General features: G+C 41.9%; 1 protein-coding gene across 1 annotated transcript in view; it reads left to right on the top strand.

The window, feature by feature from the left end:
• Positions 1 to 19,923, top strand: part of COL15A1 (collagen type XV alpha 1 chain) — a 208,371-nt gene that overhangs the window by 130,872 nt on the left and 57,576 nt on the right. Inside the window, exons 18-24 of the mRNA XM_077809195.1 lie at positions 2,867 to 2,911; positions 6,043 to 6,105; positions 7,992 to 8,027; positions 8,120 to 8,203; positions 14,677 to 14,742; positions 17,075 to 17,110; positions 18,386 to 18,448. Of these exons, the coding sequence (XP_077665321.1) occupies positions 2,867 to 2,911; positions 6,043 to 6,105; positions 7,992 to 8,027; positions 8,120 to 8,203; positions 14,677 to 14,742; positions 17,075 to 17,110; positions 18,386 to 18,448 (393 nt within the window). The remainder of the gene's footprint in view (positions 1 to 2,866; positions 2,912 to 6,042; positions 6,106 to 7,991; positions 8,028 to 8,119; positions 8,204 to 14,676; positions 14,743 to 17,074; positions 17,111 to 18,385; positions 18,449 to 19,923) is intronic.

Genomic DNA, 19,923 nt, shown 5'->3' with positions numbered 1-19,923 from the left:
CTGCAGCGCTGCACATGTATACTTGCCCTTAGAGGAACATGAGTTTATTGTTTATGAAACCATTATATCCCCATTGCAAAAAACCTTCGTTTTTACAAAACAGTTTACTGTTGACTTGAGCAGTTACACTTGATATAAGGTCTTCAGTGTGAATTCCAAAAGTCCCAGCTCACGTAGTCTCCCAGCAGCTCTTTCAAAGAGTCTCAGCACTTCTCAGCTCACTCCCTGGTCCCATGGGGGGATTGGTGTGGTCTCTTACTAGCCCAGGGACAGGAGGGGGCTCTGTCCAGCTGGTGAAGTGGACCCAGCTCTGTGCCCTGGGGTTCCTCTCTGAGTAGTAACATGTTTCTAAGCCCAGCTGCTCACAGCGGCCATCTTGGGGAAGCAGGTGCCTATTGGGGAACAGGTTGCCTGATACACTTGCAATGGGTGGGAGGGAGATGGGTGGAAAGGGGTGCCCTGCAAGATAGGGTGGAGGGAAGGGGACGAGACTGTATGCCCTGGGGCCACGCTGACGGGCTGGGATCAGGAGGGGCCAGTGCTCAGGGGTACAGCTTTCCTCTCCTTGTGGCCTGTCACTACAGCAGTTGGTGATCTCCACAGTCTCCCTGCCATTCTTGCTCCCCCCACTGTGCAGCTGAGATAGCCACCAACTGGCAGTTGTTCTCCTCTGCACAGGCATGCTGAGGAGGCCAGCAAAGAGTCAGTGAGGGGGGGAGCTGGGTCTGGGGAATTTGAGCAGCTGAAAAATCCAAATACTGATTTTTTCAAAACCCAGGAATTTTTTGGAGGTTTTCAGTAAAAACTGCAAGCCAAGGGTCCTAGTTATATGGTACATATTGTACAGTATCACAATAAATAAACACCAAGGCCAAAACATTCTAACTTGAGAGCCTATGGGTAGGCACCTAAGTCTATATTTAGGCACCTGCGTAAGTAGCCTGATTACAGAGATGCTGCACACACACACAATTCCTGTGGAAGTCAAAGAAAGCTGCAGGGGCTCACCACCTCTGCAAATTGGGATACTCAGGGACAGATCATGCTCATATCCTGTAAGGTAAGTCTGAATAGGACTTAGGAAACAACATGAGGTTCCCCTTGTAGAGTTTCCTCTGAACTCTTCAGTCAGAGCATCCAGCCTTGCTTATCCTGACTAGCAATCACCACAAATCCAGTTCAGGATGTCTTAAAGCTACACTTGTTGGATAGGGAAAGAGAGGAATCATAATGCAAACATGCTAGAATAATATCACTAAAAATATCACTAGATGGGCAATAATAGGTGTTTTTGGTTGGAAGGATTGGTTATAGTATGGCAGGAGAAATTCATTGTTTTATCCCATTGTGTTTTGGCTCAGTGCAATCCCTCTTTGTCCTTTGTTAGCTCAAGGTTACATGTTATAGCTCCCAAAATGTGTGGGTGTCTAAGTTCCAGGAAGTGACTCTGTGCTTTATAGAAAAACCTGCCTTTTTGTCTTCCAAAAGACCCACCCCTTGTAACCACAGTGACAGAAGCAAGGTAGGATGGTCTGTGGTGAAAGAACTGGCATGGGATTTACAAGATATTTCCAGCTCTGCCACAGATTTCCTATGTGGCCTTGGGCAAGTTACTTAATCTCTCTATGGCTCACCTCCCTATCTGTAAAATGGGGATAATGGTTGCCTCACAAGGGTGTTGTTAGGATAAATTCATTTATTTGTGAGGCACTCAGGCCCAGATCCTCAAAGGTATTTAGATGCCTAATTTCCATGGAGCTAGACACCTAAATATCTTTGAGGTTCTGGGTCTCAGATACTAATGGGATGTGCATAGAATCCTGTGAATCACTTTATGGATTTTAACACATTGACTATTACCCCCCATTTATAACAAGCCTTTTGTTGGCAGCTCTTGAGTGATTCCTGCCCAGACAATGAAAGGGCCTGATTTTTCCATTGCCTTGTACCTCATGAAGTAATTTACTCCAGTGTAAAGTGGGTATAAAGTAGATGTACAATGTCACCATTCTGAGCCAGTCGTAGGGTTTTTCACCCACTTTTCACAGATGAAACTGATTTTCATTACCATGTGAAGCCAGAAGCAAAATTCAGTTTTCACCTACTCTGAGTGACAAAAGGCTCTAGAAATCCAACTAGAAATCACATGGAGTTTAATGTTCAACTAAGTGATAAGTTTAGTACAACATAACTCATCATATTTTTAGATAGAGCTATCCATCCCAGATCAATTATGTGACTTTAATTCATAGCACAGGTGCGGTCATCTACCACAGTGACCTTAGTGTTCTGTTTCCAGCTGATAAATACATATCTAAAATCTGTGTTTATGGATAATGAGATCATTGATTATTATGAAAAACTTCTTTTTCCACCAGAAGCCAGTGAAGTCTAATATTCATGAGTAAAAGCGTTCCTAAAAGAATATATTTTCAGCAAACAAACTCATTGTGTCTTGGGCTTGATTCATCAATGCAATGGGGGAGGGATAGCTCAGTGGTTTGAGCATTGGCCTGCTAAATGTAGGGTTGTGAGTTTAATCCTTGAGGGGGCCATTTAGGGATCTGGGCCAAAAATTGGGGATTGGTCCTGCTTTGAGCAGGGGGTTGGACTAGATGACCTCCTGAGGTCCCTTCCAACCCTGATATTCTATGATTATTTCTATTTTAAACTGGTGTAACTTTGTTGAAATCAAAGTATTTCCATTCTCTCTGTAAGGAAAGAGGAGTTACACCACCATAAAGCTGTAGTAATGCAGAGCTGAAGAGAGCACTTTATTTAATTCTAAACAAGCAAGGGTTTTTTTTAATCACTGTAGTTGTACTGCATTTTGATATTTAACATGACCTATGTACCTGCATTTCAGGGAGAAGAAGGGGATACTGGTCCACCAGGTATAGCAGGTTTAAAGGTGGGGAACTCATTTAACTTGATTTACAAATGCATTGTTTCTTCTGCTTAGTTATTCTCTTGATGTACTAAAATGATGGTAAATGTTGATTATATTGGCAGAATTCTAATTATACACATACACACAATTCCCAGGGATGTTTTGAAGTACCTGAGTTGAATTATTGTTGTCTGTAAACTATGTGATCTGTTGACTGATATGTGATGTTTAAAATATTCTGGGTCTGATTCACTATTGAGTTACTCCAGTTGTACAGTACACCAGTATGACTCCAGTGTAATCAACAGAGTTACAGTGGTGGAAAACTGGATTAAAGCAATGACTAATATGAACCTCTGTTTGCTTAACTTTTATCACAGTTTTATCAGAACACACCTGCTTGTTTTAATTTTAATAAAACAACATAATGTAGTGGCTGCTGTTTGTTATAAATTCCATCTGCTGTACATATTTTGAATTCGCAGCAATCTGTATGGAGGTGTCATTTCTGTGCAATCAGAGAATACATTTCTTAAAAACACATTTCACTAAGACATTTGCCAGAATACTAATTAAAGACAATGTACTGATGTGTAGGCAAGTTGTCTTGAGCTCTTTTGATTTCTTCAAGGATCTAACTCATTTCCTTGTGTGAACAATTGTTGAAGAAAATGTTCTGCTTTATGGCCCTTCCTCCAGTAATTATTACTGAATGATGTTATGTGGTTGTGATAAATAGTGTTTTAAAGCATATTTCTAAAGGGCATAACTATTGTGAATGAGGTGACTGCAAAGCTACTTAAAAAATAAGCTATCGGAATCAATCGGTTCAGTCCATAAATAATAAAACTACCTTGGCAGATAACTCGTCCTCTTAGAGCTGAATAACGTACAGTTCTGGAACCTTAAAATTTTGCCCAGTAGGAATGAAAGAAGTATGTGTTTGTGTGTGCGGGGGTGTTGGTATTTTTATTTTATTTTCATTTGTTTACAGGGACTGAGTTTTCAAGTGTCCAGTAAGACAAGCAGAAATAAAAATCTAGAGGACACCAAACAAATGCTGGTTTCAGGAGTGATATAATGTTTGGCTTTGTCTACACTAATACTTTTGTTGGCAAAACTTTTGTCGGTCACAGATGTGAAAAAACACACCCCTGACCAACATAAGTTTCACTGACAAAAGAGCTGGTGTGGAGAGCACTATGTTGGTAGGCGAGGCTATCCCACCGACATAGCTACCACCGCTCATTGGGAGTGGTTTAATTATGCTGGCAGGAGAGCTCTCTCCTACTGGCATAGAGTGGCTACATGGGAGACCTTACAGCAGCAATAAGGTCTGTAGTGTAAACATAGCCTAAAAGATGTTAAGATATGAATAATGTTAAAAAATAAGACATGGCCATACTGTCCTATTTACAGTGTGAATTATGTTAACTAAAATCATGTCTTTCTTTCCCAGTTAAACTTGAGTAAGAAAAAGAGTTGGTGAAATTATTGAACATTTGTTCCAACAAGAAGTGAATTAGCAGCTCTTAGTCCTAACTATTAGTCCTCTTAGTCCTAACCCATTTCATCTGCACATGGGTGAAACTTACCCTGTTGAGGAGGTCCCCAAGACCCTCTGTTCTGTCTCAACCTTACGGTTGGTGAGTCACTGATAAAGCACCACCATGCAGCTGTATAGCACCCCTCATGTATGCTGGGTAACAGCCTACAGACATCCGCAAGCTGTGGAGGAAGTCCTGTTCACCCCATATAGGCTGGTGCAGTAGGTGGAGAAGGGAGCTAGCCTGTGGAGATTCCCTGAGATCTGTGATTACAGAAATGCAGTTACACACAAATGATAGGGAAGGACTTCTGCAGGTTTTTCGTCCAACTCTGCCCCCGGTGTTTCACACACTTCGCGCATACAAAACCTGCTTGGGCTTTCCAGAGATGAAGTGAATTTCACTAACAAATAGGAAATGGGCTACAGACTCTTTTCTCATTTGTAGAATTGCTAAAACATTATTGAACCAGTCTGTACAGTTTTAGAGAAGTTTACCTCATGTGGCTACTTAAGAGAAAATGGGTAACATTTTCAGAAGTACCTAAGGGTACATCTGCACTGCAAAGAAACAAACAAAAACAAAACCCCAGAGCAGCGAGTCTCAGAGTCCAAGTCAGCTGACTAGGCTCTCCTTACGGGCTAAAAATAGCAGTGTAGATGTTCATGCTCAAGCTGGAGTTGAGCTCTGAGACCCAGTGAGTGGTGGGAGGGGCTCAGAGCTCGAGCTCCAGCCCCAGCAGGAAAGTCTACACTGCTATTTTTAGCTCCGTCACTCAATTCCTTGATCTAGGCTCTAAGACTTGCTGCCATGGGGCAGGTGGGTGGGTTGGTTGGTTACAGTGTAGGCACCTAAGCCCCATTGACCTTCAATGAGATTTAGCCTCCCAAGCACCATTTTGAAAATGGAATGTGGGCTCCTAAGTCACTTGGGTTCTTTTGAAAACTTTACCCACCGTTAATGAAGTGCCCATTTGTTCTTCAGTAACATACTCTGCTGGTGGCAGAGGAAAGGTGAGGTGCTAAAAGGGTAGAAACTGTTCTTAATGAAGCAGAAACATCAATACTGTTAAGGCTATTGGTGCTGTACCAAGAAAAATTGAGATTTCAAATTTTATGAACTATCATCTTTAAGTCCTTCTATTGTGTAGAGAATCCAGGATGGCAGCCACAACCAGGGTCATCTGGCAGATTTAGAATCTTTACAACTTTGTTTTTCTTTTAAGAGGTTTTGTTGAGCATAATACTGTAAATGCGTAAAAATTCCTTCAAAAAAGCAAAACTACATTTTAAAACTACAGTGCCATCTCCTTCACTGAGGGAATCTCACATATTGGCTGCTATGTGTGGTGATTCTTGTCTCCCCTGAAACAATGTGGCCAAACATAAAGAAACAAATGCAGAAAGTACAGCTCTATTTATGTCTGCTGCTTTCTTAATTGCTTTATTAGCTGATTGATTTTTTTTTAAAATGACTGGTTACTGTGTGATGTTTAAAACTTTTCCAATGGAATAATTGAGCAGCTTTCTACAAAGCTGATAGAATACCATAGATGCTGCATTGAATTTAAAATTAATAATAGAATATGTATTTCTGTTTTGTTAGGGTGAGCAAGGTGCAGATGGAAAACCTGGATTTCCCGGTGTTGCTGGACGTCCTGGAGATGTAGTGAGTTGTACCACCATACTCTTTCTTTGTGTGATCACATAGCACAGTTGTTCCCAAACTAGTCCAGGGACTACCAGTAACTCCCAGAGCACATGCTAGTGGTCCATGGAGAGATGGCTGGTCACATTGTGCTGGCTTTCATCCATGTATCCAGCTGCACCAGAAGCTTGAAAATACACATGATGCTTTCCTGCTGTTGCGTTACCATGTAAACAATTAACTGTAATTGCAACAGTCGGCAGTTGTATCACCAATGGGAAGGGTGGTGTCCACAAAGCAATCTGTATAGTTGGACATGATCCACACTATGAAAAAATCGGAGACTCTTTGGTATAACACATTTTTAAATGTATTGGTAAGTTCCTGCTTCTAGAGAAATCTGCAAGCACCAATATTGTTAAGCATTTCTATTGTAAACTGGCAATTAATTCACTCTGTAGTGAAACTTGGCAGAAAAGATGTCGGCCTACGAATGCTTTTTTGGTTTGCATACATTCTGAAATAAAGTGTCATTTTTTAAGTTAGAAGAGGAGAAAAATAGAAGCTTGCAGGTTTTAAACGTTCGTATGTGTTTAACTCAGTAACCCAACAGGTGAAAGTGAAATGTTAGAAATCATTTGCTCATAGTTGCTTCATTAAAAAATGTGGATTGGTTGCTTTCTGTTTTTAAGAAAAATTTAAACCAGCCAAATTATAAATCAATCAGCCAGCTCAGGCCTAGCAGCAAGGAGAGGACTTACGGATCCTTGGGAAGTTTTCCAGCACAAGAGAGCTAGAGAGAGGCAGAAATTGCCAGATGGCTAGTTGGCCATTGGAAGGGAAGTTATAGAGGTTGAAGGAGGAGCTGACCTGCCCCAAACCCTGCACCTCATGCACATCCCTACTCTGGATTACTTTAAGCCATTACAGCAGTGCTTGTTTCTTTTCTCTACATGGTCATGAGTGACACTTTGTGTTCACTATTGAGAGTTGCAGCGCTCATGGTACAAAGTGTCATTAACTGGGGTTATTCTGTGTTAAATGTAGGAACAACTGAGTAAATTAACTCTAAATTTCCTGGCTTATGTTAGTTTAAGTTAGCAATGTCACCCTAGTTCAATAGAATTTATTATTCAGTGAAATATTTACACATTTGTGTCAGGGGCACATGTAATCTTGTTGATTGAAGACAGGGCTGGGAAACAGGAAATCTGATTCTGACCCTAGTTTACTCTTTAATCTGGGGCATGTCACTTAAACCTCTTTGTCTCTCACATTATCTGGGCTGGAACTCCAGCTGGTGTAAATCCACGCTGATTTTCACCAACTGTAGGTTTGGCTCCCTTGTCTATAAAGTGCTACCCACCTTTGTAAATAACTCTGAGGTATAGAAATCAAGTACCGTATAACTGCAAAGTGTTATGTTTTTATTACCAATGGAAAAAGCAGTATCAACTCTAACAAAAAGTAAGGTTTTTGGTTTACTCTTTTTAATACATCAGCTTTCTGTTAAAATATAATTTTTAGGGTCATAAAAATGCATAATAGATCAGCATGAGACCCACCTGTGAACCCTTCAATAAATCTAATGCTTGGATTCTCTTAGGAAAAAAATACAGTGCTGTATGTGAAAAATACTAGCTCTCTCTGTTTCCTTCCTCTCTGTTCTCTCAGCCCTCTATCATACTTTTATACTGTCAAAGGCAGTAGAAATTACTGAAAACATTCAGAACCAATATACACTTAGGGCCTGATCCAAACCCATTGCAATCCAGAGTCTTTCCATCAACTTCACTGCACTTTAGATCAAGCCCTTCGTGAACATTATTCTCTCATGGTGGGAGGGAAAGTATTATCACAACTTTCCCTTGTAAATTGTTAACACTCCTTTATTAAATTGCATGCAGGGTCCCAAAGGGGACAAGGGTGACACAGGATCCAAGGTAAGATGGGATCAATTTCTTTCTAATTGAATTGTTACTGGGGATTTGGTGTTTAATAAATGGCCTTTCCATCTGTACTACTATTGAAATAGGGTGAACCAGGACGGGATGGTGCCAGTATTGTTGGACCACCAGGGCCACCAGGGCCACCAGGGCCAATCATAGCAGTACCACAGGTAAGCGTCTTTGTAAAGTGTTAAGAACTTTACTGTCCTTAAAGTGTATCTAGAGTTACATGGCAGGGAAGAACAACTGGTATTGGTGTTGATGTTCAGGTCATAGATACAGCCCTGAAAGAGAAAAATCTGCAATGAATGTCTACACCTAATCCCCCTCCACGTACACACATTTGTCCAATCATAGTTTTAAGTCATGACCCATGTGTCTCAAACCCAGCCTGTAGGATTATGGGAACAGCCACACTCCAACCCTTCACCTCACAGCCTGCTGACAATGGATTACCTGGGACGCAGGAAACCTAGCTCCACTGTTAGGCTCTGCCCCAATGTCTAATTGGCAGAGTGCCAGAGCAGCTGATTGGCCCACTGGCCCTACTTAAGCCAGCAGCTGGAACAGGAAGCTGTCTGAACAACTGGATTTCACCCTGCTTTGGACTGTGTGCCTCCTGCAGCTTGCCTCCTGCCATCTTACTTGTGGCTCCTGACCTCCAGTTTAGTTCCTGCCTCTGAGCCTCTGGTATCCTGACCCGGCCTGACTCTGGTTCCCAACTCGTGGTTCCGATCTCCAGTTTGGCTCCTTCTTTTGACTTCCCACTATCCTGACCCAGCTGACTCCACTTCTGTCTTGTGACCGTGGACTCTGGCTCCCATTACTACGTCTGGTCACCCATGACCTTGCCACGACAAAAAGATGAAAAAGGGCAGTAAAATGAGTGAAGACTCTAACAGAACAGTGTTTGCTTCTCTTAACATCTGCAGGTGACTCTGCAGAAGCCATAAAAATGAAGAAAAATTAATTAGGGAATACAGAATAGAGGAAGTATAAAGTAAAGGGGCCTCTGTGGGCATGTCTACACTACACTGCATTTAGACACCGATGGCTGGCCCATGCCAGCTGACTTGGACTCATGGGGATCAGGCTAAGGGTCTGTTTAATTTTGGTGTCGCTGTTAGGGCTTGGGCTGCAGCCTGAGCTCAGGGAACCTTCCACCTCACAGGGACCTGGAGCCTGGGCTCCCACCAGAGCCTGAATGTCTACACCGCAATTAAACAGACCCTTAGTCCGAGCCCCGCAAGCCTGAGTCAGCTGGCACGGGCCAGCCACAGATGTCTTAATTGCAGTATAGGCACACCCTGTGACTCCCGCAATGCCTGGAATCAAACTGCAGTAGTGTCTAGACTCCACCATGCTTTCTACCAGGTGTATACCATACAAACCGAAGAAATAGCTCTTGTGCTGAAGTAGTATCAGCAAGTGTCAAAGAGCATGCTGGTGAAAGATGGTTCAGAGAGCTGCACGTCCTTTCACACCACACACATTTTCAATGGGGTTTGCTTAGTGTATTTCAGGCTTTTAGGTTATAGATAATCCTAGTAGGAAAAAAGAAGCCTAGAAGTTTAGATGAACCAAATTGCAAACTTATTACAAAAGTCTGTGTAGTCAATTTGGTATGACATTGGGAATTGGAGAAGCTATGAATGGCTACAGGAACCTGTTAACTCAGGAGAGCCATGTAATCTTACCCTCTGAAGGATTCTCTTTGTTTGAGAGAAGTCAGGTGGTTAGCTGCAGTCTGCCAAGGCTTGTAATCAGAGGTGAGGAATCTGCATGATAGGAGCTAGGCAATAACAAAGTCAGAAAGCTAACTCAGACTTTACATTTTATATTGACTAAAGCAACGAGGTTCTGACAGTGATAATAATTGTGGCAGAAAGTGGGTCCCTATTGATGGCAACCAAAGCCCCAAAGGAGTTTGGGTAGCTTCTTTGCAGGACGGGAATGAACATGTTATCTTGAAAGTGGCTCACAAACCCTGGGTGAATGAAGGAATTAATGCTATGTGTTTCATCCAGTTTCTGCTTTAATTTTTGGCAGCTTTTTAATAGCATTCAGGTAAAAGGATGATCTGGTGGTATAGGCCTTGGATTGAAACTCAGGAGATCTAAGGTCTCTTCCTAGCTCTGCCACAATGCTTCTGGGTGATCTTCTTTGGCAAGACGTTTAACATCTTTTGCCTTTGTTTGATAACCATGCCCCCTTGAGATGGATATTTTGAGGTTCAGTTTGTTAATGTTTGTAAAGGATTATGAGATCGTCAGGTGGAAGGCACTTATGTGTGAGTGAAGTGCCGAGCATCCCTGAAGCTGACACAGATCACAATGTTAGCATGCTGGAGGCCAAGCAGCTTCTCCACACACTTCACAATTGCCACACATTAATACGGTGATTAACTACTGCCGAGGAAATGTATTGTGTGTCCTCTCTATTGTCCAAGATTCCTGTATCAAATACCTTCACTATATATTACCGTAGTGTCCAGGGGCCCCATGGTCAATTGGGGCCGCATTATGCTAAGTGCTGTTCAGATACATATATACAAAAACCTAGCTTCTGCCCCAGAGACCTTGTAGTCTAGGAAGACAAATGACATATGAGGTGAAAGAGCGGGTTAAAAATAAATGTATTCAACTCTCTGTGCATTTGCAACAAACTGTTATTATAAATAGACAAAGTAAGTGATAACTGTCCCCATTTAGATCTCAACCTATCCACTATTAGTTGTCTGATTTTTTTTTTTTTTTGAGGCATTGAAAGCACAGTGAATTTGGAGGAGGTTGATTCTATATAGGATGATGTAGGGGAGAGACCAGGTGGGGCTTGATCCGATAATAGCCGGTGTATTTATACAAGACGTATTAACTTTGCTCTATAGAGGTTTTCTTAGCTAGAGAGTTATAGCGTCCCTGTACATTTTGCTATTTCAGTCTCACAGGAAAACATCCAGAAGCATCAGTAGCACTGGACACACAGCAGACCTAATGCAAGCAGACATGCCAGAGCCGTGCCACTTTCTGCCAGTCAGTTTGGCAATTTAAACAATCGTGCTAGAGCAACATCACAATAGCATTCTTTTTCTATATTTGAAACTTTATTATTTGTGTAGTAGATAGATATTACTGGGTAGACAATGGATGAAGGAAATTGGGCTCTGGTCTTGAAATTGATAATACACGAGCGCCATTCACCTCAGTCACTGCAGTCTATAAGTTGCAGCATTGGAGCCTTAGATTGCAATCAATTCAGGGAAGGACCTGTGTGTGTTTGTGTAGTGCCCAGCACAATAGGGCCTCAAATTGTTGTGATTGGAGCCCAGGTGAGTTACTGCAACAGAAATTCATCATCATCTCCCAAAGAGAGTCTCAGTTGTTCAGACATTCCTTTCTTCTGAATTCTGTCCGACATTCACCACACATTGTCAATCCAAAGCCCAATACAAAAGGGTTTTTTTCTCCCAGTTTGTTGTAATTTGCTGATATGAAATGCTAAAATGTGATCAGATTATATCATTTAGGCTATTTTGCTCTGGGAACTTTTACATTTTGGTCATTTTGAAGGGCCAGTAAGTCACACTTGTCCTTTGGTAGAACATTTATACCATTTGTCTTTTCAGTGTAAAACTGTAATTGATCTTTACTGAAATCCGCTGCTCCCCCACCCCTTTCCCCACCGTAAAGTTCAGTAGAAACCAATGCGGGGGAAAGTGAGCAGCAAACTTTCTTTTTCAGTCATTGATCCGTCATATTTAATGTCCAAAAAACTAATGAGGAAGGAATGGAGAGAGTCTGATCCAGGAAATAGAAAAGAAATTTAAATGATTTTTGCATTATGTTCTTTTAGCAATTCTGCCTCTAGCATTTTAATGTCCCATGGGATGAGCAGTTGAAAGCTCCACACATAATGTACTTAAAATCCAAGAATCCATTAACCAGTAAAGCTAACGAATGTTATTGTTACTTCAACATATTAGTAAAAAAAGAAAGTCCCATGTTTTAGGCAGCACTCGCGGCCCAGGATATGGTCTCAAAAGGCTGACGTGAAATGGCAAGCGGTCTCATTGCTGCATTATCACTGTGAAAGTTGCTTGCAAAACAAACAAACCAAAAAAACAGGGCAAATGACTACACTTGGAGCGGAATGGAGAGACGAGGAGTCTGCTATGTGATAGGCATCTCTGTACTCTGTATTTTCATATAGCTATAGAATTGCTTAAAATGCGTGTGCTTGCCTGACACACATATAGTCTAATTGAGGCTTGAGGCTACAGATCATTTACACTGTACACAAATTGTCTGGTCCAAAGCAGGTTGAAATCAATCGGAGTTTTTCCATTGACTTCAATAGTCTCTAGATCAGCCCCAAAGTGAATGGTTAAATACTGAGTAATTCAAAAGGATTGTGTAACCTCAGGGCTCCTGGAATTCTGCCACCAACTGAAGATATGGCAGAACAATTGCAACAGCGGAATGCTTTTATTACTATAATTGAAGTAATTAGCACACATCTTGCCCCCTGTCTGGAGGGACACAGAGCCTGGAATACAGTGGAACCAATGTGATTCTGCTACACTGGGAGCCAGGCCACAGCAAACTGCACAGGGGTCTGATGCTGCTCTCCTCAGGGGCAGAGTGCTGACACATGAACCTCAAATAGGTTTCCAGGTGCCTACATACGAATTTCAGCTCCTAATATTTGGCACCCATCTTTGCACATATTGTGGCATATGAAGAAAAAGGAGGCAGGTAGCAGCATCCAGCAAAGAACAACATCCTTTAGGAGGCTGCACCACACCTGGAGGGAAGTGAATCTGGAATGTGCCCAATTCATTGTATGTATTAGTGCTCAGTGGCTATAAATGTCCCCTGATGTGATGGTCGAAGGAGATTTTTCTTCTGCTTTTCCTTTTCTGACCCACCCTCTTGCAAACAGCAATTTTCAAAACATTGTGTCTGTAGCCGGTATAGCAAGGGATGGTGGTTTGGAGTTGAAGTGCTGGTATTACACAGGATGTGTTTTACAACATACGCAATCTGAGTCTGGAGTGGATAGAGTTGCTTGCTTAGATGAAAGAATGATATACAAATCAGAAGACAAATTGGACAAGTTAAAGTCTGTGTGAAGACATATTTGAGAGCAAAGTAGGGATATGTTTTTTAAAGCAAATGGGACTATCAGGAAGAAAGTGAAAGAAATGAAGCAATCAGGAAAAACTGAATAAGGATGAGTTAGAGGGTTTCTTCTATGTAAAAGGCATATATGGATAGTTTACAAAATCAAGCTGTCACCATCCTGCTGTACTGTAAAGTATGACTGCATTATACACTATGGGGGAAATAATTTCAATCTGTAAAGAAGCTGTCCGAAACCAAAATGAAATAGGAACAAAATGTCATTAGAGCCTGAATCCTGCAATGAGATGTGCACAGTGAGGGCTTGGCTACACTTGCAAGTTAAAGCACATTAACTCAGCTCCGGGTGCCCTAACTCCTGAGGTGTCCACACTGGCAAGGCACGTAGAGCACCTGAACTCCGCGGCTGGAGCACCCCTGGTAATCCACCTCCACGAGAAACATAGAGCTTGCTGCTCCCTGGCTGAAATGCTCAGGCGTCAGTGTGGATGACGTGTTGCATTACTGCACTGTGATTGGCCTCCGGAAACATCCCATAATCCCTTTAAATCAAGTGGCCGTTCTGGTCATTGTACTCAGCTGCAGGCATGTGGATATCCCCTTTCAAAGCTCCGTTTCTGACATCCGGCATGCTTATCTGCTCTGGGACACAAAGCAAAACATTAGTATGGAATGCGCCTGTTGCAGAGGCAGGCGTTGTGCGTGTGTGTGTGTGTGTGTGAGAGAGAGGCAGGGGGTGGGGGCTTATGTCAAGGGTTTCCCCCTTCCCCCTGCTGCTGTCTGAACTTACAAGACAGCATGGTGACACACTCTGCCCCCCAAAACACACTCTCTCACCCCACATATACACAACACACTCCCTGTCACACTCCACTCCCCTCCCCCGCATTTGAAAAGCACTCTGCAGCCACTTGCACACTGGGATAGCTACCACAATGCACTTCTCTCTGTGGCATTGCAAGAGCCGCTAATGTGGCCACACCACTGCGCTTGCAGCTAACAGTGTGAACACACAGCAGCACTTTCCCTGCTGCTGTCTCCGAGGGCTGGTTTAACTCCCAGCGCTCTACATCTGCAAGTGTAGCCATAGCCTCAGACTCCAACACCCACTCAGCATTGAAGCATGGGGTCTAAAGCACTTATTTTAATCTTCATCCTATAGAGAAAATATGATCTCAAGTCACAACCCCTCTGTGTCTGTTTCCTCATCTGTAACGTAGGGATTCCTACCTCACAGGGACATAGATACTCAGCTCTGTAATGTCTGCAAAGCACTCTGAGATCGTTAATGTAAGGTGTAATAAAAATGCGAAGTAGTGGTATTCCAAATACATGACACCAAAGGAAAAAGCAAAGAATGTTCCCAATAGCCAGGTCTACATTTTCTATCTCCATAGTTATTACAGGATTTTGTAAGCTGTCTGTGCATTTCTAGAAATGTGTCTACCCCAGAGAACCAATTAAATATTTGAGATACTCTGTTCTTTGTCCTTATTTTTTAGCTACTTCTCAATGATACGGATGGAATTTCTAATTTTACGGGAATTAAAGGACTGCTTGGGCCTTCAGTGAGTATATTCTGCCTTATTAAATGCAAGGATTTGTTTCATACTTCAGTGCTTCTCTTTAAGTACTATGCAAAGCCCACCTCCCTGTTCTTCAGACACACACACACACAGACACACTCCTTACTGACTTCTGTGGGACATGTAGAGAGACATGTTCTGAGAACAGAACTGGATCCTGTGTTGGTAAATTAACTTCCCTACATTTGTGTAAAATGTATTATAAAGAAAAGAATTAGAGATGGGCCAAACTCTGACCCTGAACGACAGATGTCTGCCTAACTGGAAGAGGAGAATTGGTGCAGAAAAAAATCAAAGCCTACTAAGTTTGCATCCATTTCTAGGACCAGATATTTTGTTTGCTTGTTAGTTTGTTTTTAGGGTCCTGAAGTGTTCTGATAAGATTTTGTTCATTTCTGCCTGAGCCTGGAACCAGAAATCCTGAACTACTGCAAATGAGGCTGTTCTCATGGCATTTCTAGCTGTGACTGAAAGAGATGGAAATCTTATGAGACAACTATTGATACAAGATTTTGGGCTTGTTTTTTTCAGCCAGGAGTTTAGGAGAGTTCAGTTAAACATCTGAAATTCTGGATGCTTCTCTGAACTGATTCCAAGCTCCAACGGCTAGATTCACCAGTATGCTCAGGCTTCTTTGCACCACTGCTTTTATACAAAGCAAAGCAGACTTGATTTAAGGTTACGTTTTTGGATTTGCTCATTGCTATTCCCTGCAGGTCCCGCCCCCTTTGATAACTAAGCTTCATGTGAATAATGGCTGGGAATCATTTAAGAACCCCTTACTAGTTGTCCCAAAAGACACATTTGAGGAAGAAGGCTATGCTGGGGTGGGTTTTTTGTTTTTGTTTTGTTTGTTTTTTGCTTGGTGGTGTTGTTGTTGTTGTTTTTTGGTTTTTTGCTTTTTGATTAAAAAAAACTGGTCTAGAGGAGAAGTCAAGACAGCACATTCATTTTCTATTGACTTCAGTGGGAGCTGTATGGATACATATGAGGGTAGAATTTGGCCCACTTGTCTTATGGATTTGAGTAGCTCACCTTTACAGACCTCCTGGGCAGTGTGTATAAGAGGCTTGGAGGCTAAGTCTCCCCAAATGGGGCAAGAAATGCCAGATGCTCAGAATATCCTGTTAGAACAATTTATCTGACATGAACAAACTGTATCTTTTATTATTTTCATTGCGTGTGTTGGTAGCTCCTGTTACCAAAGTAAATGTTTAATTCTTGTTTTGAACAAAGTTGATTTTTTTTTAATTGGAGCAAGGGGCAAACTTCTGTCCACCCGTGAAGCAGATTAAGGCTGAATCCTTTCTGAGATTCTGGAAAGTTCTGTTTCGGACTTTGTTAGCCCTTTCTCTGCAACCTGTCATTTGTGGTCTCTTAGCCTTTTTCTGCTCACCCCATCCAGTGACTCCTATAATTTTGGCAGTAGCTCTTTGTGCAGTCTAGCATTTCTCACAATAGCAGATTCTAACCGCTGTGTAACTTGCATCTTCCATATTGTGCAGCAAAAATGCATTCTAGGTAGTGTATATAATGCATATCATGTTATATTTCAATTACAGGTCTGGAGGAGGCATGCTGGGAATCTGGTGGGCCATACTGCATCACTGACAGGGTTGCAGAGAGAAGGAGAACCTTGGGCTTCCCACCCAAGAATCTCCATGGCTACCTGTAGTGGACAGCCAGGCTTTAGACCTTTCCCTAAAAAGGAAGGAGAGGCAACAGGGGAAGTAGTAGACTGCCAAGCTCACCATGACTAAGAAGACAATACAGATGACTCTTCACACACAGCACAGCCATTCAGCCTTAAATCTGACCCCCTGGGGATGGCAAGAGGAACTGGGATGATAACAGTACCTTACTTCCCTCAACAAATCTGTCACTTCCTCTGTGCCCAGCGCAAATCCCAATCAGGTCTCCTATTCACAGTGCAACGGGCCCTTGCTGTGCTCTGTGCAACACCACAGATCCATGAGCTATTTGCTGCAGGCTAGCAGAGGCTGAAGAAGGAGTAAAGTTAGGACAGAGATCAGAGAGGGCAGAGTTAAGATATTATGTGGCTGTACTGTGAGGGAAATGTCACCTAAACTCTCTGCATTTCCTGGGTTTTCCAACATTTGAGAATTAATCTCTAATGCTCTGGAGAGAGCATAGGACAGTGCTGCATGTCTGCAACCTTAACACCACCTTAATGAAGTATTTTGCATGTGAATACTATTAAAATAGTTAATGTTCACAAACTGGTAGAGACCCAGAAACTGCACAATCCACTTTACACTATAATATGTACTTGTGGGTTTTTTGTGTTTTACAGGGGCCAGACGGCAGGCCCGGTTTACCAGGATTTCCTGTAAGCATTATGTTCTAAGGTTTTAAGTCAGTTTTAAATATGGAAATGAGCTCATTAATGTTTCAGCATTTGGAATCATACAAAATTGATACAAAGCCTGACAAATTCTCAAAGCTCATAAATGTCAAATTGGAGAATAAAACTAGACAGAAATGAGTAAAACTAGACAGAATGTTACAAATACTGTAGAAATAAACACTTGTTCAATGGAAGTCAAAAGATGCATCATCCATTTTGGTACATAAATTGTATCATATTTATACCTAACATTTGACTTAATTCAGTTTAGCACCATATTTTAAATCTGTAACTAGGTCTGATAAGTGTTTAGTCCCTATAGAAAAGTCCTACAGAATTTAATAGGGATGAAATCAATAGGGTATTAAAGAAATTACCTTCAAAGCTATAGCATTTAATGGAGAATTATATCCTTTCTATAGTTTTTTTTGGCCCATCCTATAACATTCTATAAGAGGGACACAATACCCTGTTTAAATTCTATAGGGTGATACAAAGAACTCTGCAAAATTATTTCTCATTAAATGTTACAGGACTTCTCCAAAATGATATAATACCAAAGTCCCAGCACCTTAGTGTCATGCTGGCTGTCTATTGTGATCAAATTGTAACTCCCTACCAATTTTATTTAGTTTATGGATTCAAATATAAGAATTTTTCAGAAGTTTCAAAAGCCACTGATGGTTTCAACGTGTAGGTTTGGGTATAGGATCCCAGGCTCCATAGTCCATAGGCAGAATAATCTAGGCAAAAGGTAGGTCTGGGTTTTGTGGGCTGCATGGAAATGGATAAAATGAATGGACAAGCTTTTAAAAATTAATGTAACAAGCTGTATAAGATCCCTAATTGTTACTAGAATAATTGTGAAGACTTAAATGTCACTCTCATCCTGCTTTAGCTGTCAGTTTTGTTCTTTACTGATGCAGAAGAAACACAGAAACTGGAATTCAGCTTTTGCACAGTAAAAAAGGTTTTCAGTGCACTTTTAAGGGAAATCTGCAACACAAAATGCAAGCCAACCTTTCTCCACAGAACAACTGTAGGGAATAGTTTCTGTAATTAAGTGATGCAGATAGCAGTGGCCTTAGACTAGGGAAAGGAGATTCCTGGGACAATTAAAACGGGAGTGAGTCAAAGTTTCAGATCTCCAACTGTAAGAAATTAAATTGATCAAAATGTGCTTCCTTATTCTCAACTGATATCTGAAAAGCTCTTATTCAAACCAGTTATAAAAGACTTTTATTTTTACCCTTTTAGGGCCCAAGGGGACCAAAAGGTAACATTGGACTGACTGGATTACAAGGACCAAAAGGACAACAGGTAAGAAGGAATGAGTAGCATCCCATGTGCACTAGAGAGATGAATATGCTCAGAAATGAGTTAAGCCATTTACGTCTGGTGGCATTACTCTGTTGCTTTTATGGTTTTCATTTTGCTCTCCACAGGGATATTAATGAGTTGGTACTAGAGTCTCAAAAGAAATGTCAGTGGAAATCAGCACTATTAAACAAAATACCTTGAAATTCTCTTGGGGACTAATATACAGACTCTGATGCTGAAACTCTACATTTCATTTTGCACAATTGTCAGAATGACTCTGCGTAAACATTAAACATTTTGGGTATGAGGTGACCTTTTTCTGTAAACTGATCATCCATGCCAATGGCGTAGGAAGGAAAAAGGAAGCACAGCAAAAAGGCTATGTAAATTATAGAAGGACAAATCTTGCTCCCTCCTCCATGGGCGCAGAGGACCCTGCCTATAGCAGAACCCCACTACACAGAATGAGCAGGATTTGAGGACTCTAGTTCTGTGAGGTTTGGGATTGTGGCATTGTTGGGAGAGGAATGGGGGCAGGAAGCAGGTGGTCAGGAACAACTGGGCTACTGCAGCCTTGGAGAAGAGAAGAGAAAAAGGAAAGCAAAAGACCACTCTTCTGATCCTTTGCTTTCTTAGGTAGCTCATACAACTGTTTTGTTGAGTTCTTGTCAGTTAATGTGATGGTGTAGATATTGTTTAATTAAAGTCTGAAATAGGTTCCCAGAGCGGAGCAAAACTAGACTCTTAACTGTGAAATTACATGCCAGTGAATGAAAGATGGCATGCTGATCTTCTGGCATGTGTTTGACCACAGCGTCAATGGTCTTCCAATGATCCTGAGCCAAGAATGGCAGCTGTTTTTAAGGCTACTGATCTCAGGCTGCAGAACTGAAAGACCCCTGGGAGTGTGGGCCATTGAATAAATATTTGGGGAAATACTCCCTTTAGAGGTCCCTGGGGTACTTTCCTCATGGCTCTGAGTCCATAGTACTGAACAGGAGATGGGGTTAGTAATGCATCAAGGCAAGCCTTCTTGTGAGCCCAAGTATGAATGACTCAAACATTTCTAAAGCTTCGGGGAAGATGCAGTAGAAAGGCAGTGCACTGAGCTGACTATTCAGCAGAGTTACTGTGGTGAGCGGGGCAGTGGTTGGTGTCAAGCCAGAGGCCAAATTTCTTCACTTTGAGGTTGTGGGACCAGGTTGTTCAGGATGCCTGGGCTGCAGTAGGGTGGGTGATGGCAGCTACTAGGGCCACACTGGGAACCACTTATTCCCACTGCGGAGCAGTTATTCATGTGATTGGTTCCATTGAATTGAATTGGAGCCCTCCTTGCAGTAGCAGCTTACTAGTGAAACGAAGGGGTTCACAGCCCAGCTCTTGGTGACTAAAGTTTATTGGCTAGAGATAATAGGACAGCATCATGCTCCAAATGTTTAGAAGAAAAGACCTCTGCTTTGATGACAGCCAGGGAG

The sequence above is a fragment of the Eretmochelys imbricata genome, chromosome 2 (genome assembly GCF_965152235.1).
Source record: "Eretmochelys imbricata isolate rEreImb1 chromosome 2, rEreImb1.hap1, whole genome shotgun sequence".
Taxonomy (NCBI): Eukaryota; Metazoa; Chordata; order Testudines; family Cheloniidae; genus Eretmochelys; species Eretmochelys imbricata.
Note: the sequence above shows the minus strand (reverse complement) of the source record. Positions and strands in the feature narration are given on the sequence as shown.